The sequence below is a fragment of the Pseudonaja textilis genome, chromosome 3, assembly GCF_049901715.1.
Source record: "Pseudonaja textilis isolate UNSWEBS1 chromosome 3, rPseTex1.2, whole genome shotgun sequence".
Taxonomy (NCBI): Eukaryota; Metazoa; Chordata; class Lepidosauria; order Squamata; family Elapidae; genus Pseudonaja; species Pseudonaja textilis.
The window spans coordinates 61363829-61382736 of record NC_141992.1 but is presented as its reverse complement, the minus strand read 5'-3'; the positions used below and the strand labels follow the sequence as shown (position 1 = coordinate 61382736).

Sequence of the window (18908 nt, the reverse complement as noted above, 5' to 3'; positions counted from 1 at the left end):
CAAAGCATGTAATTTTGGGTGCGGTGTTGAACCGCCATAAGAGGGAGCAAGAGAACCTGTTGGATTGCTGACGATTCCTGACGATTGCTGGTTTGATGGATTGATGATTTGCTAACTGGGTGTTTCCTACTGCTGAATTTTTGAACGTTGGAGGAAGAAGGGAGGTTTGACTTCTTCATATCTCTACTGCGAGGAGATATATTACTGGACTGATATTTGTATGTTTATTGACCTCTCTTTTTCGACACTGGAATTTGCAATTGAATAATCCCCGGACGGACTGAATTAGTGAATGATATATGGACTGTTTGACTATGCTATAACTCTTACTGGAATAAACTATTTAACTAGCACAGTGTATCTGTTTTACTGAGTGTAAGCTACAAAAACGTTTATCTCACATTTTTTGCCTGCCTGCCTGACTGCCGTGCAGATTCTGCTAGGGTGTATCCCTAACAGGTTTCAAGCATCTTTTGTTTGTTGAAACAAAGGCTGGGATAAGAAAGGGATTAATTTCTTTAATATTAGTACACAGTTCAGTGTTGTAACATCCAGTTTTATTTATGAGAGTTGCTAAACTGATAATTACGTTGTAACATAGGAGCTGGTATTTTTGTTCTGCCAACTCACAATCAGGCTACATCTAATACCACTTTGTTTTAACAAAGAAGGTACCAATTTATTCGAGAGAGGCTTTTACATGGCAAGCAATTATGAAGAGAAATTCAATGAAAATATAATCAAGAGGTGAATGAATGAAAACAAGCCTGTATGCTCTAGCAACTGCTGGTTGGTAATGCTTGACCATTACTTCTTGACAGGATTAGTGTCTTTCTAATCACTCTAATCCCCTCTGATAGGTCCATCTATAATCCATCCATTTCAAAGCAATATCCAGATGGCTCTTGATGGGGGATGGAACAGAACAAGCTGGAGAGGAATGAGCTGAATCGGTTTATGGTCAGCTCCTTATGTTTCCCTTTTCCAGAGTTATTACATTTGAGGCTTCCACCATTCAGAAATTGAGACAATGAATTAAGTAGAAAGCTATCAGCACAGATGAATTCAGATAAACCTAAATTTCATGTACATGTACATATTAGGTTTGTGAATCTTTTAGCTAGTTTCCTTGCCACTATTCATAAAGAATGGAACAGTTGAAGGCAACTGAATTAAGTTGTCTTAATGATGGCTGCTCTGGAAAATGGTTCAAACTGACATTTGGTTGATATTTTCACTTGCCAAGTTCCAGACACCTTATTTAGCCTTATGGCTTAGACAGGCATATTATCACCATTTTAATAACTTCTTGCTAGCTGACATGCTGAAAGTATTGAGCTTATCTTTATGAAGTCTTGTGTGGGTTCAGCTCCACTTCCATCTTTTCAATAACTACTTGAAACAAAAGGGGAAACTATGGGGCAATAGCTTCTACTTGACTTCCAGAGTTTAATGTAGATCATTTCTTCTTTATGCTAGTATTGTCTGTGTATAATTCTAGGCACTGTAAGAAGTAAATTTTGTAATGTATGTGGTAGACAAAATTTCTATCTTTCGCAATAGGTTTCATTATTTATCTTTGTTGTTCAGTATAAAATACCTGTCATAAGAAGTGACAGGCCTTAACTGAACTTGGAAAAGAGTAAATACAAGTTCATCAGGAAATTCCAGGATTGTAGACAAGGCTCAGTAATTAAAGGCTCAGTAATTTAAAAAAAAATCCCAGAAGCCGCTGACCACAGCATTTGAAACCTCATCGAGCTTTATGCCTTTACTTTATAAAATAAATTTGTTTGTTTGTTTGTTTGTTTGTTTATTGGCCACCCATCAATCAATTATAGATGGGGAGAGCGAGGGCAGGATGGGGGTGAGGTGGGATCTGTTGTTAGACAATCTATCACCTTCACTATGATGTTCCAGCCATTGAGACTACAAGCCAAATGGCAGAACGAGGTCTTTAGGCCCTTACAAAAGGTCAGCGGGTCAGGGGGGCAAGATGTTCCAGAGGACAGATGAATTTGTCTAATCCTTCCCTGAGTTTGTCTAATCCTCTCTTAAATCTATTTACAATGAGACAGATCACTACTTCAGATGCCAGCAAATTCCATAGTTTAACTTAACAAAGGAAATAATTTGCCTTGTGCAGTGCTAGTAGCCACATCTGAATTGTACATTATACCTTTGGGAGTATAAGACTATCTAGTTTGCAAAGCAAGTTGAAAATATTAAATGTGGTTTGCCTTCTCTTAGGGATCAACTATTATTTTCTCATTACTTGAAAGAGTACTTTAGTATTCCCAACATCTGGGAAGTTATATTGTAAATGTGATCATGAATAATTTTCTAGTATCTGATATTAATAAAGATTCTAGAAAAGAGGGCTTATTCTGATATACAATGAAACTAAATACAATAAAATCTCGCATATATTTATTTACACTGATCAAAAAACAAAATTTGGAATATTGAAACTGACAAGTATGTATGTATGTATGTATGTATGTATGTATGTATGTATGTATGTAGTATAATTATCAGGACACAAGGTTTACATTATTTTATGCTGCAGGATAAAGTCTACTTCAACATGACTTCAATAAATGATATTTACTACATTATAAAAAAAACACTAATAATTGTTAGCTTGGCTATGGTTAATAAGGTGTGTTGAAAGCTTTCCTAATCCTGATTTCATCTCAGATATTCTGCAAGTTGAACTGTAAAAAACAACTGGGTTGTCTTTTGACATCTAGATGCCTCACTGAAAAGCTATACTTGGAGACATCCAAGAGTGTTGCTATTTCTATGAGAAGATAAATAGTGGCCCCCAACCTTTTGGGCACCAGGGACTGATTCTGTGGAGAGAGGTTTTTCCCCGGACCAGAGGGGGTATGGTTTTGTGTACCGCCTGCATCCCATGGATGGGGCTTCGCTTGTTTGCATGGCCTGGTTTCTGGCATGCCAGGGCCTGGTGCCAGTCCACCGACTGGGAGTTGTGGACCCCTGGCCTAGATCTTATCTCTGCTTAACAGAAGACCCTGTTTAATTTCTGTCTAAGGATTTCACCTGGTACAACCATGGCCAGAAGTGTCTAATTATTTTGCCTGATTTAGAGTTCTTAAATTTGAAATCCAATTGTTATTTTAATTATTTTATTAAAAAATTCAGCATCCCAATCATTTTAATCTCAGTTTGTATATATTATAAAACTGCACCATCATATTGGACTGACGTGGATTCTTATGACTTTCCAAATCTGAAAAAAATTATAACTATACAAAAAAATAAATAAAATACAATTGATACATAACATGAATAGTGCTTTAGCAATTTATAAACTTATGGTCATTCATCTAATGTTACAATGTCATTCTCTTTCATATGTGACTGTCCTGTGACACCTCCATTTTTCTGCAAAGGTCAAGCAGATGAAATAGCTATAAAGTGTAAAGTTCATTTGTCAGCAGGATCAGGTCTTAGAGGCACTTAATGGTTGGAAAAGGTATTTTTTCTTAGATGTGAGGTAATCTGCATTACATGGAGAATATATGTGTTGTTTGGCTTCACTCACACATATCAGTCCATTTTGTATGCTTATCTAATAATGAAAAAGTTAAATGAAGAAAATGTTGGGGTGGGATTGGAAGAGATTAATACAATTGTTTACTTAAATAATAATTCTGTACCAGAAGAAATGGTTTACACAGTTAAAATGCTTCAAATTATATATGGTTTGCCATTTATATGCATGTTTTGATTGCTTGCATGACTTTAGAGTTCAGTTAATTTCTGGATTATGATGCTGCCTGTTAGAACTAAAGATCATTAAAGTTTAGTGACTTCTTTCTGACATAATGTTATAGCTAGATTCATTAAGTATGCAGCTTTTTTGGAGGCTAAAAAGATATATGATGTTCTCTATTTCAAAACAAATTAGAGTACATTCTTGTTCAATGTGTCAACCTTTAGAGATGAGTCAATGTGATTCCTCTATTTTAGTTTAACCTAAACCTTTAAACCTGAATACAAAGTATGAATTAGCCACATACATTGTGAATATTGAATCTTCCATTTAGGCTTCACATAAGGTTTTCTGCTAATTCTTTCCTGGTCAGCTCCTTCCTATAGTCTCCTGCAAAAGACGACTAAAGCAAGTCTTTTAAAAATTATATTTGCTCAAAGAGATGTTAGATTGAAATTTGTTGTCCTTTCCCTGGATATAGTAATAGAGCTAATTGAATAAGAAGGAAAAAAAGAAGGAAGAGGGAGGAAAAAAAGACTTATGGTACTTTGTGTTTTCTTTCAACAGCCTGATGTCAGGACTAGCAGCTCTGGATGCTAAAACATCTAGTCGATTAGGCATCATTACAGTCACTTACTATCTGTGGACTACATTTGTGGCTGTGATTGTGGGAATAATTATGGTCTCTATTATCCATCCTGGTGGGGCAGCTCAGAAAAAAGACACCCAAGAAGGTGCGAAGCCAATAATGAGTTCTGCAGATGCATTGCTGGATCTAATTCGGTAACAACATTCTCACTAATTTTATGAAGGTTCAGATTTTACATATTCAGTGATACTGTGTGATGGCCTAGCGGTGAAGCTAAACTGTGTTGAGTAATCACATTTTAAAATGTATGTTTTAAAACCCATGAATACCAAAGGTCAGTGATGAATTCATTTAAAAGAACCTAAAACTTAAGTAGAACTACCTTCTACTCCCCAAACTGAAAAACATTTTAGCATGTACAAATTTATCCTTTCTTGCTACCATTTCCCCTAATACTTAAAAAAAGGTAAAGGAGGCCTAAGGAGAAGAATAAGCATTTGGCCTGAATTCTAATGCAATGTATGTATACACTCAGAAGAAAATTACAAGTATTACCTAAATTGTAATCTGTGCAACCAGATGGTCATAGCTGGTAGAAGGAGAAAAATATGGTGTCCATTAATGAACAAATATCAAATCAATCAAAACCTGTTCTGAAAAGTACATAAATCTTGCCAGCTTCATCTTTGACATCAAAAACAGAATACTGCCTGAGCCCATTGGAAACTGAAAGTATGCATGAAAAACAAACAAAATGGTTTATTAAACACAGAGATAATGCTGGCTTTGCTTCAAATTTCTCTATTATGAAACCATAGGGCAGGGTGTCAAATTTGCATCATCACGGCAGCGTGACATGTCGTGTCGTGACTTTTTTCCCCTTCGCTAAAATGGGTGGGGGCGGGGCCAGCACGTGATGCATCTGGCCCATGGGCCACGAGTTTGATACCCCTGCCGTAGGGGTGTTTATTTTGTACACCTACCCACAGAAAACAAATTCTTTTTCTCATGGCAAGTTATAATATATATGCGTTCATATATGCGTATGTGTGAAGCATGAAGAGAGTATCTTAAAAAAGAGGCATGACACATTGCAGGCTGCTTTTTGTATGCTGAACTCATCATCGGCACTTATTTAGTATAAAGAAATCCATTTTCTTTTCATTTCTAACAATATTGTTTTAAGTAATGGAATCACATTAAATCACGTGCACATTAAGATGATTGCATTTGCGAATATTTTCCCCCAAATTCTTCCTGGGACTTTGGATTATTTGTATATCTAATTTCATATATTGACTGGTCTCTAGTCTCAGACGGAGGCATTTCCTATTACCTGCTATTTGATCTTTTCAATTGAAGGAGCTAGAAATAGAAGCTGAGACTTGTCCATAGAAAACATCTGCTACTCAATTATGATCTTTTCACCTGTATTTGATTCTTCCCTCATATAAAATTATCTGATGAAAGCTCCTTAATTAGTTCTTTGGGTTCTTTTATTTTTGGCTTCTTTTTTCTCTCTTGCAGACTATGAGTCTATAAACTGAACATAAATGTATTTCTATCCTCAGAAGAAACCTTGGATTCTCAGTGTTGACAGCGAGCATGTGTGTCATGCTTGTTGGTTCAGCTTGCAAAGACCTGGAAATCAAACTTAAAGCTGTTTATAGCAGGAAGCAGAGCTAAGTGGAAATATAACTGAAGCCATTAGATTTAAGCAGTGAGTCAGTCTTTTTTACGGCCCTGAGCAATCTGCATAGTATGCATGCAGCTGGCATGCGTGTTAACTGTATGTTCTTGAATATGCTCTCCTTCCCATGTTAATTAGTGGTAGGTAATTAAACATAGATAGCAGGCATGGACATGTCTATATATCTTCACTGGCAGCCAAATGTAGTTACATATTGCAAAGATAACCATGATCTGCCTGGCTAATGTTTCAGAGAGGTTTAATGAAGTTGTAGAATTTTTTCAGACTTAATGATTGGAAACAGAAAACCTAAGAACAATGCCATGCAGCCTTATTACAAAGCATACTCATCTTGAATTGTATTTTGTGATCAGAACAGCAAACTGAGGATTTGAGAGGAAATGGATGGGCTTACCATAGACCTAGGAGTAGGACTCTTCTGAAGTTGGGTGATGCTTCACAAATCCTATTGAGAGTTCTTGGATGGATGGTTTCATTTGCCCAATCTCAATACAGGGACAGGTTGCAGGCATGCTTTCCTTATCTTCTTCCAAAGTAGTGTTTTCCAACTCACACTGCCATTACTTGCTGTTCTTTAATTCATTCTAGACAACTTCTGTAAATCTACTGCTTGCTGTATGGAGTGGCCAGCCTCTCCCATCCTTTTTTTTGTTACAGTTTGCTGCCCTCCAAGCCCGTTTGGGCAATATCTATACCCAAGAAGAGGAACACGTCTACATGAGGCCTGATTTCTATATGCTTGGTAAGCCAGGCACATTCCTTCTGTATCTCCAATAACCATTAGTTCTTGGTTCCTATCCATATATTCAGCTATTAGAGTGTGAGCTGGTCAAAGAGAGCAAATGAATGGTGGATTGTCTATGGAGATTCTTAATGATGCAGGTCATGGTTGTCCCAGAGGTGCTTTTTCAAAAGGCAGCTAGACTTTATTTGTTTTTTCCTTGAAGATATTTAGCTTCTCATCCAAGAAGATTCTTCAGTTCTGACTGAATGGTGGAAAATGGAAGGAATTATATTCCTTACAATCATCTGGTAGTTAGCACTCTCTGGGAGTCATTGAGGCAACTTGGAGGTTTATGTGTGTCCTCAGGATCAACTGAATAGTGCAAATGAATGCAGAACTGACTTGAAACTGCTGAAAGGACTGTATTGTAAACAATGGACTGGTGGACTGATGAAACATTGGGCCATTTATTTATTTTATTAGTAAAATTTATTAGCAGCCCATCTTACCTCAAGGTAACTCTGTTTTAAAAAAACAGAAACAAAAGAGATCCAGGTTGTTTTCCCCAGCATGTAGGTAGGAGGGTAAAGAATCACAGAAACTGACCAGTTAGTGAGGAGCATATAACTCGTCAGATAGTATACTTGGCTAGCATTGTTATCAAAGCTGAAAATGGAATCTTAACAGACATGTCTGAAACCAGCTTTATTCCCAGTTGTTTTGGCTCAGGAGACAAGTAGCTTAAAGCTGTTGCACAAAAAAGCTTGAAGGCTCAGCAGGTGGAAAAGAAAGAAAATCATGGCATTTCTTTGAAACATGATGGGACTTTGCTGGTAATGAAATATTCTTTCCAGCTGCTATAGACAAGCTAAGGCAGAACTACGATCAGCAGTATTCAGTTAATAGCTTTACAGAATTAAATAGTGATATTGTCTTAGCAGCTTATTTGTTCCATTTGATTAAGAGAGAATATGAAAGAGATGAAGAAGTATAAGAGCATCACTATGAGAGGAATATTTAAGAGCAGCATATCTTCCAGAAGAATCTGAATATAAAGAAAAGGGTCTCTGTGCTGCTCAAACAGTCCTGTTAAAAAAAAGTACCATCACCATAATCTTTGAGATCAATGTGTCCATTTGAAAATAATTATAAATATAAATAAATATAACTATAAATTAAAATCTGCTGAGAGAGTTTGAAAGTCTTCAGTACCAAGGTCCCATCTCCAATAAAGCAATCGAAGTATTGTACAACAGGACTAATGAGAACTTCAGAAGCACAAATCTCATATTCAATAGCGTAACTTCAAAAGGAGCAGAAATCGTTTTTTGAAATCTGGTATTTCAAAATCAGTAGTTTGAAGTTTTTCCAAGAACATGATGGAATTAATAAAAATACTTGCTCAGTTTTATATGGCTTTTTTTTTCTCACAGTTGTGTTTCTATAAAGTGGAGAAAGGCTCCAGACCAATTGCATCTCCTCCACAACACAACTCTTGCCACCATGCACAGACTCATTTTTTTAGTGGCATATCAAGATTGTCTGTCATGGCCTGTACTCTACTAGAACTGATGTGACCCTAAACTCCTGTTCACTTACCTTCTGGCCATTTCAACAAAGTTAATTTTGAAGAATGATTTACCATGGAAAACCACAGTCCATTGAAAATATATTGGAAGAGTTCCAGTCACTTCTATTAAAATGTTGTTGTTCAGTCGCTAAATTGTGTCCGACTCTTTGTGATCCCATGGATCACAGCACGCAGGCTCCCTTTTCATCTACTGTTTCCTAGATTTTGCCCAAATTCATGTTCATTATGTTGATGACACTATCTAACCATCCTATCTTCTGCCATCCCCTTCTCCTTTAGCCTTCAATCTTTCCCAACACCAGAGTCTTTTCCAATGGGTCTTCTCATTTGGCGACCAAAGTATTTGAGCTTCAGCTTCAGTATCTGTCCTTCCAAAGGACAGTCAGGGTTGGTGTCCTTTAGTATCTATTAAAAGGAACAGTCCTAATTCCTGCAAGAGAAAGAATAATGAAAACAGCAACATGCTAAAATCATTAACACTTTTTTTGACATTAGATCACTAATGACCATCTGACAGATGTTTCTTCTTCCATATAATCCTAATTGCATGTCAGTGCAGCTAGAAGTGAGGCACAAGTTCAAAGGTTGCTAAGACACACATACCTCATTGTTCCTCTTCAATCTGAATGTAACATCCCCCCAAACAGTTGCTTCAGATTAATTATCCATCATAAACGGCTAGTCTATCGTTTAATCAGCAAAGTAATCCTTTGCATGTCTGTAGCACCTTTCATCCAAATCACATCACAAACAGAATTAATCAAATTCCTAATGTACATGGATACAACCTATGACCCCAGATGATTTGACTGTATGGAAGAATCAGGATCCCTTGGAACTTTAAAAGGTAATTAAAAGGGAATAATTTTAGATCTCTTGGATAACTTGAAGATATGTGTCCAATAACATGGGGAAAACTAAAAGCTTTTCATAAAAATGAAACATTTACTGAGATATAATCATGTTTCCATCACTCAAATTACAACTTTTTTTCTGGTAAAATGTCTTTCTCATTACATGCTGATTCAGAATTTATTTTTTAATTGAAAGTGTGAGAAAAATGCATTGCCAGATTCATGCGTGATGTGAATTGTTTGGATTTATTTGATGTTAGGTGCAATCTGTCTCCTTACCCAACAATGAATCTGTACAGATCATGCTTGATTGAACCAAACTAATCTACTTGCACATACAGTACTAGCCTTGTAATGACAAGCCTTGGATGAATTTCCAAATAGTTACAGGTGCATTGTTGCGAGATAAACTTAGAAATTACTGTGGTGGCATAGAAGTATTGTATCTCATGGTTTTCAAGCTCCTAACTTTTAATGCCAGGATGTTTGCCTGGTATTTACTATAAATGTTTAGAAATATTAATTTAAAAAAACTTAAATTAACAGAATATCACGTTGTTCCAATTTCCCCCAAGTTTTAAAAGAGGAAAAATAGGAAAATCACTTACCATGAAGTACCTGAAGTTATTTTTTTAGCCACATAATATGTTTTATATTGTAAATGACAGCTTATTTATAGCTTGCAAAGCTTTGTGTTTAAAATTCTATTTAATTCCTTGATTAGTTTTATTTGTTTTGTTTTTTTCAGGAACATGTTTCCTGCCAACCTTGTGGAAGCCACTTTTAAACAGGTGGGAATCTGGCTCTTTGAATGCTAAAATATTTCTTTGCAATTCATAAGAAAAAAACTAGATGAGCCATATACAGTTCATCAAATAACCCATGAGAACCTCTAAAATCACCAGCACTTGCATTATTTAGTTTAATAAAGATGTTGACTAAGTTTTGGTGAGGAACTCTTCCTAATAGTCACAAAAATTAAAAATTCTCACTGGAGAAAGCAATTATTCAAGGGGAAGCTAGCCAATGAGACAACCAACCTAGAACTAAGCAGAAATTTCCTCACAGTTAGAACAAGTAATCAGTGGAATGACTTGCCTCCAGAAGCTGTGGCTGCTTCAACACTGGAAATTTTAAAGATGAGATTGGACAACCATTTTTCTGAAATGGTATAAGGTTTCCTGATTGAGCAGAGGGTTGGACTAGAAGACCTCCAAGGTCTCTTCCAATTCTGTTATTCTATTGCTTATGTTGTGAAGAGCAAATGGTAAAAGGAAACAAGGCCACCAAAGAACACAGTGACTGGACTCCATCAAAGCAGACACCAGCCACAGTATAGAAAATCTCAAAGAGGTAGAGGAGAGATTCTGGTCCATAGAATTGCTAAGAGTCAGACATGATTGAATGGATAACATTAGCATCACCCATCAGCATCATCAGTTCATGATTTACTCCTAATAGCAAATGTTAAGTAAAACGAAAATTAGCAGAAGGCAGAAATACCTACAGTAGACTTCTAAACTATTCAAAGTCCCATAAGTGAAATATCGTCTTGATTTTTTAAAAAATGCAGGTTAGGTAGCTTGAAATATTATGGACAATAACTTTCACAGTTGCTTCTCATGATGACAATGGAATGTAAAAATGTGGGGAATGCCAAGTTGCCTATGTATTAGGCATTGCATGGAAAATATATAGTATATCAGTTGTATATCCAGTTGCTGTCAGGCTGATCTCATCTACAATCCTTAAAAGCTGTTCCTTGGTAGTGTATAAAACAGTTTCTCCAACCTGGTGTTCCTCAAAGACAGAATGCAATTTAAGGTATTTGGAGGAATATATTTGGAGAAAAGTGGTGGTAATTATTGCTGCTCCAGCTTTCTCTCCTATAGGAGTCTAGATATATTATCAGTGCAAACCCCAAGGCATCTGGAAGGTAACTCTTGAAGAAGGTTTCTGTAGATAATATTGAAATAGATTTGTTATGATAGGAATATGTTCCTTTCACTATTATTACCATTATGTGGGTCTAATATCTGGTAGCAAATAGTTTCGTGTAATTTTTAAATGTAGTTCGAAGCCATACATGGCAGCCTATTAGACTTCATAAAAACACCGTATCTATTAATCAATTGATTAACCGAGCCATGAATCATCTATCTATTCTTCCATCCCATATAAAAGTACTCTCTGAATTGTTTGTTCTGGTGTAGAGAGTAAATTGATAGCCACAGCTCTCAAATCCCCCCTTGGAAAAACCAGTATTTTCTTAATCTTTGCAATAATAAATGGCAATGATTCCCAGGCCAAAATATATGTATGCTTCCAGATGGAGAGCTTGTAATAACTGCTAAAGCCATTAATACATAAATTCCATTTCCTCCAGCTTCTGTGAAAAGAGACATGACAGAAAAGTGATAGGAAAAGAGAGAGGTGATACTAATGGAGGAGAATGGCATCAGTTTTCTACATAAAATATTTCCCTGTTGGGTGATATGGTTTATCCAGAAGGACAAATTGGAGATGGGATCCTAACTTTGTTCCCATAAACAGCACAATGAAGTTTTCTGCCTGTTCTGTCCCTCTTTAGATCTCATTCTCCCATAAAAATCTGTTTTTGAGTTGGAGACCCAGGAAATGTTATTGGATAAGATGTGAGGAGCCGCAATATTACTGTTTTGCATTTATTTGAAATTTGCGTATTTAAAAATATATTTAATATGCTAACTTCATAGAAAAGTTTTGAATATTTTGGGATATAAATGCTTTTTCTATAATTGCATCCGTTGGACACCTGCATGACTAGACAGAAGCATTCCTCTCAAACAGACAACAAATGGTCAAAATTGGGAGTGTCCTATCAAATTCTGTACCTGTCAACAGTGGTGTCCCCCAAGGCAGTGTTCTAGGACCAACTCTTTTCATACTCTACATAAATGACCTCTGTGATCATATCAAGAGCAAATGCGTTCTCTTCGCTGATGATGTAAAGCTATTCAACACCACAGACAATATTGATACCCTTCAAAAAGACCTTGACTATGTATCAGAATGGTCAAACAAATGGCAACTTCAAATCTCAACAAATAAATGCTCTGACCTATATATTGGCAAAAAATATATATCAGAAAATAAAATACAGGCTGAATAGTCAAGACCTTGTTGATGATCCAAACTCTGTCAAGGAACTTGGAGCATTCATCTCTAATGACCTAAGGCTAGAGCCCACTGTAACTACATAGCCAAAAAGGTGTTAAGAGTTGTTAACCTAATCTTACGTAGCTTTTTCTCTGGTAATATTACACTAATAACTAGAGCATACAAAACATTTGCTAGACCAATACTCGAATACAGCTCATCAGTCTGGAACCCACATTACGTATCTGATATTAACACAGTTGAGAAAGTCCAGAAATATTTTACAAGAAGAGTTCTCCACTCCTCTACTCATTGCAGAATACCTTATGCCACCAGACTTGAAATTCTAGACCTAGAAAACCTAGAACTACGGCACCTTCGGTCCAATCTAAGTATAGTATATAAAATCATACATTGCAATGTCCTACCTGTCAATGAATACTTCAGCTTCAACCATAACAACACAAGAGTAAACAAGGTTAATTGATTGCAGAAAATACGACTTCAGCAACAGAGTGGTCAATGTCTGGAATACTCTACCTGACTGTGTGGTTTTTCCCCCAAACCCCAAAAACTTTTACCTTAGACTGTCTACTATTGACCTCACCCCTTTCCTAAGAGGTCTGTAGGGGGCATGCATAAGCGCACCAACCTGCCTACGGTCCCTGTCCTATTGTTTCTTTTATATATTTTTTTATTTTTCTTATATGTATCCATGTATTCATAGCTATGTTTTTACTTATACCTATTATCTTGTACGCAATTGACAAATAAAAATAAATAAAATAAATAAATGTTGTTTTTCAATTGTATTGTTTTCTTCATTTGAGATTTGAAAATTTGAAAATAATTTTAAATTTCAAGTGATAAGAGTAGTGTTTCACAGCCTCAGGAACTTTAAGATGTGTGGACTTAAATCCCAGAATTCCCCTGCTGTCTGGAGTATTCTGGGAGTTAAAGTCCACATGTTTCAAAGTTGCCAAGAATGAGAAACACAGCAATAGAATATCCTTTTGCACATAACCCAGATGACCTATGTTCTTTCAGTATCAAACCAAAAGCATTCCAATTGTCAAAGTGAGCAAAACACCATCTGAAAGTATTAGTCGCCGAATTATAATCTATGGTGTGCAAGATGAAAATGGATCCAACATCCAGAATTTTGCTTTGGATATTACACCACCACCAGAAGTGACTTATAAATCAGAGCCAGGAACTAGTGAAGGCATGAATGTGTTGGGAATTGTAATATTCTCTGCTACCATGGGTAAGTAAGTAAGTTGTTGTTTTTAAATAGCATGTCAAATGAAGTTGTTGCATGAAATAGACTAGTCATGTGCTATCTAATGCTTTTCAGACAAGTTGAGCAACCTATTTCAGTTATTTATGCTAATTGGGTTTCATGAATTGAAGTCTAGGATATTTAGAAGGTGCCCCAATTAATTGCTTTTTGTAGAATCCCTAACATTTTAGCTTGGAAAATACATTTCACAATTCTGAATATATAATTTAAGGACTGTGGAGACATGCACATTAAAAGAAAGATAGCATGTAGTCAGTAAATTAATTATGACTTTATTCTCTAGAACTTCTTTGTCAGGGAGTAAGTACTTCCATCTAATCCAGGGGTGGGATTCACATTTTTTAGCAATCGGTTCTGTGGGCGTGGCTTAGGTGGTGGGCCTGGCTTGGTGGTTATGTGACTGGGTGGACATGGCTTGGTGGTCATGTTACTGGCTGGGCATGGCCTACTCAACATCACTCACATTGAGGCACGCATCTCCTCGCCTGGCCTCTCGTGACTGTGGGGATGTTGCAACAGTCGTAAGCGTGAAAAACGGTCATAAGTCACTTTTTTCAGTGCCTTTGTAACTTTGAATGGTCACTCTACACAGCCAAAGTACCAGCAAAGGAGGGGGAAAAAACTCCAGAGACGTTCCTGAGACAGGAAGTCTAGTCTTGCCAAGGATGTAATAAGGGTTAACGGAGAGGCAGTTTCTGTAAGCAATACCAGAATGTTTCCTTCCTGCCTTCCTTACAGGATTAGGCCAGTAATTCCTTCTAACAACCGGTTCTCCGAACTGCTTAGAATGTTAACAACCGGTTCTAGCAAATAGGTGCAAACTGGTAGAATCCCACCCCTGATTTAATCCCACTCCACTAATTCTAAATTTTAGAGATTTTTTTAAATATTAGAGTTCACATTAAAAGAGAGGATAGATCTCCTTGTATGACAGGACTGGAGGCAAAAGGAACAGCTGTGGACTTTTATTAGGCACTTCTATAATTTAACCACACTGAGTCTAACTTTTTCTGTATTGCCAGTTTTTGAATATTGACATGAAACTCTGAAACAACTTTTCCAGTCTGTTTTAAACAGAACGGTAATGAATGACTCCAGGAGAATCAGTCCAGCAATTTTTAAAATGTCCTCTAGAGAGCAGTCTGGAATGTTTGACTAGCTTAGCACAATTTATAACCAGTTTGGTTTGTTTCTAGTTTGAAGACAGGACAAAGATTTTCAATTCCTTTTTAAAGTGAAGAAATAGGCTTAACAGAGCTTTTTTACAGGTTGTCCTCATTTAGCAACCACAATTGGGACCAGTGACTCAGTTGTTAAGTAAAGCTGTTAAGTGTGCTTAACACATAAGTGTGCTTATGATTTTAGTTCAATTTCTTTTGTTTTTAAGACCCTTAAAGGTTGTAAATGCAAGGATTGTTTGTAAACTTACTTTTTTGTCACTGTTGTAACTGTTGCCAAGTGAGGCAGCCACTAAATGACAACTGCCCTGTATCTAATGAGCAAAGTGATTCAGGGTTCTTTTACATCTATAATTTTTAAGAAGCCTATCATTCTAGTACCACCCCACAGTGTTGGAAGAAACTGTCTTCCTTTTATATAGCAATAGCACTTAGACTTATATACCACTTTATAGTGCTTTACAAGCCCTCTCAAAGGGCTTTACAGAGTCAGCCTATTGCCCCCAACAATTTGCGTCCTCATTTTACCCACCTCGGAAGGATGGAACACTGAGTCAATCGAGCCTGGTGGGATTCGATCTGCCAAATTGCAGTAGGAGTAGCTTGCAGTAAGTACTACACTCTAACCACTGTGCCAACGAGTATATATTGAAGTATATAGTGGCCAACAAGATTACTCTGGAGTTCTGGCAAGTCATAGCCTTTTTTCATCTTGTTCCCCTGAACTGGTACTTGGAAGAAAACTGTCCTCAGTCCAGAGATAACTACGGCTTTTCTAGGTCAATAACGTTGATGGTTCTGGATGAGATTAGTTTTCTTTGCTAGGATCCACTTGTCATAACATACATTTTGCCAAATTTGTCTCAAATACCCATGAATTAGAGTGATGCAGCAACTCCCTCTGATGAGGGGTCTATGGAGCTTCCTTGTGAAGGGGTTGATCACTGGGAGAACAAGATGCTGGATTAGATGGACCAGATCTAGCAGAGATCAGTTATGTCCTTATGCTCACAGTTATGACACATAATGATGGAGCCTGTGTTGTTCAAAATATGTAATTCCTAACATACATTACTCAAAAATGTGACTCATTACCAGCCATACAATTATCTGGTAATTCAAATTTCAGATATATTTCCAGATCGCAGTGAAGGTGATCAAGGCTTAACTGAATTTGCTCTCCTTTCACCCTTGAAAAAGTAGTAAATAAACTAGCATGGAATTTAATGGTCCCATTGGGGAACATCCTTGTTTATCCCATGTCTCTGTTCTCAGTCACAGTTGCTCACCTAATTTCTCTCCCTAACAACAAATCTTAATTGATTTTATACTCAAGGCTGCTCTTAAAGAAGAATAGGGGCAATGCTACTTCAACACAAATATAGCCAAGATTGACTTTAAACTTGTCTCATTCATGCTCAGGGATTGAGATAAAAAAGAACGTTATAGGAATAGAGCAGAAATTTTTTTTGCTAGGACATGTTTTTATCATGGTTAGGGGCAAGTGAGGAAAGGCTCAAAGTATATTATAGAAGTTTAAATGAATATAAATAAGAAGCAACTAAGACATTTATATATTTGTAGGTATAATGCTGGGGAGAATGGGTACCAGTGGAGTTCCCTTGGTGAGTTTTTGCCAGTGTTTAAACGAATCGGTCATGAAGATAGTGGCTGTGACTGTATGGTAAGTAAATGTCAGGAGAAATAAATATTAACAAGTAAAAGTATGTAATCAGCAATAAAATCAGCTTACATAAACTGTGTGGGTTGCTGAGTGATCTAAAAAACATGTACAGGGTTGCGTGCATTCTCCTTTTAAAAGGATATTTGTAAACATTGGCTTGTAGGATGTTTTCAGGCAGAAATCAAATTCCACATGAATATTGTCTTGATATTTCTTGTGCCTCACTATATGAGATTGCAATGGGCTGGGCTTCTGCTTATACTAAGAGGAAAACTATCCAAGAAAGAAATAATAATTAGAGTTCCAAAACCAGTTCTTCCTAACCTATCTACGAGTTGAGTTCCTACCATAAGGACATACACCTTTAGCACTTCTGTCAAAAGGGAGATTCACCTGTACACTTGTAGAGGCCAAATTGTATTGCAAAAATATCTTGCAGAATAAGACCCATTTTGTCTTACAATAATATCTGTGGTACTTCAAGGATGCATTTATTTGCTGCATCTATTTGCTGCATTTCTATTTATTGTTCCATTGGAGAGCCAAGGTAATATATAGATATTTCTTTATATTTTATCCCCATAATAACAACTCTATAGGGAAGATTGGATTGAGAGAATAGAGCTGGATAAAGTCTTCAAGCAAGCACTTTGGTCAGATGGGACTTGAAGCCTAGGTCTCTGTAATCCAGCTGCAATACTTTCACCAAAATATTGCACTTTCCATTCATTTGGTTTTTCCCCCTATTTTTATATGGATGTATTCTTTGCACAGAATATCTCTTTATTCCTTCTTAGGTATTTTCCATTTGGAATAGTGTTTCTTATTGCTGGTAAGATTTTGGAAATGGATGATCCCACAGCCATTGGGAAGAAACTAGGATTTTATGCTGTTACAGTACTTTGTGGATTAGTCGTTCACGGACTCGTTATTTTGCCAATGTTGTATTTCTTCATCACCAAGAAGAACCCCATTGTCTTTATCAGAGGCATTCTTCAAGCACTGCTTATTGCTCTGGCCACATCATCCAGGTACATGCTGCAATGATTAAAGTTGTGGAGCAATGCTTTCTTAATTTTTAAGAAAAAAAAAAGATGTTTCTCTCAAGTCATGTTTCAATTCCGACGATATTACGGTCACACTCATGCAATTTTCTTAGCACTAATATGGCAGTAATTTGCCACTGTATTGTTACAATTCCTGGTCTAGTCAATAGTCCTACAATTTGCTGGTGGTTATTGACTCTGCCTGTTACCTTGGCCCAACACTGCATGACTAGCAAAGATCAGTTAGGTGCTGCAGGTTGCTGAAGAAAAAAATTGAAAAATCCATTCTCACAGCAAACTTGGAATACTGTTCTTTTTCTGGATTTAATCCTTCCAATTTCTGTCCTTAGATCAGCGGTCCCCAACCTTTCCAGCTTGGCAGAGGGGAGGTGCATATGGACCGCTGTGAGCATGAGCTTCTCATTCAAGTGGAGCTGCGCATGCACTCGCCCTGGTTCCAAACGGGAAATGAAACATTTTCTTACAGGCACATTTATAATTATTCCCATTCCCTTGTATTTATTTCATTCTCAGATTTAAAAATAAATAAAAAGCATGGGGGAAAAGCAAAAGATCCAAAATATGTTATGTTATATGCTAATACAAATACAATTTTCAGGTATTGGGACAAAGCAATAGAAAAAACAAAGAGATAGAATCAAATTCGGGAGGATAATTCGTTAGTAACAAAAAAAATGATAATGGAAAATGATAATGAGACATTTCCAATATTATGATGGGTCATAGCTTTTGCACTTTTTTCTTTAAATAATATAATTCATTTTTATAGCTTTGTTATTATCAGTTAAGATATTGAATGAATCAGGACATTTATGTAATAGTTTTTACCCAATAATGCATAGGTGCAAATAACTTTGCCTTAAATTTGCTTATGTAAGCAAATTTCTAAACTACATTATTCTGCTAACTTCAGTCTAAACTACCCCTTTTTTTTTGTTGTTGTTGTTGTTTTGCAGTTCTGCCACTTTACCTATAACTTTTAAGTGCTTATTAGAGAATAATCATGTGGACCGGAGGGTTGCTAGGTTTGTGCTCCCAGTAGGGGCTACAATCAACATGGACGGAACAGCCCTTTATGAAGCAGTAGCAGCTATTTTCATCGCCCAAGTAAACAACTATGAACTTGATTTTGGACAGATCATTACCATAAGGTAAAATGGGAGGGGGCAGAATCCCTGATTCATAGGCTTCTGCAGAAAAAAACAATGTCCTGGTCTTCAATGTCCAGCATAGCAGATAATAATCTAAAATTGTATGAAATGATTTTCAGAACTAATAAAATGTATCATACATATTAACAGTGCAGATGGAAAATCTTAAGCATCTG

General features: G+C 36.6%; 1 protein-coding gene across 6 annotated transcripts in view; it reads left to right on the top strand.

The window, feature by feature from the left end:
- The window catches only part of SLC1A7 (solute carrier family 1 member 7), a 39650-nt gene that overhangs the window by 10011 nt on the left and 10731 nt on the right, over positions 1 to 18908 (top strand). For 3 of the 6 annotated variants that reach the window (XM_087929928.1, XM_026707157.2, XM_087929932.1), the window contains exons 3-8: positions 4310 to 4525; positions 9960 to 10002; positions 13397 to 13616; positions 16415 to 16514; positions 17312 to 17545; positions 18538 to 18732. In XM_087929928.1, coding sequence (XP_087786054.1) covers positions 4310 to 4525; positions 9960 to 10002; positions 13397 to 13616; positions 16415 to 16514; positions 17312 to 17545; positions 18538 to 18732 — 1008 coding nt within the window. Of the gene's footprint in view, positions 1 to 4309; positions 4526 to 6245; positions 6785 to 9959; positions 10003 to 13396; positions 13617 to 16414; positions 16515 to 17311; positions 17546 to 18537; positions 18733 to 18908 lie in introns of those variants that run through there. The other 3 variants (XM_087929929.1, XM_087929931.1, XM_087929930.1) reach the window with 2 other exon arrangements.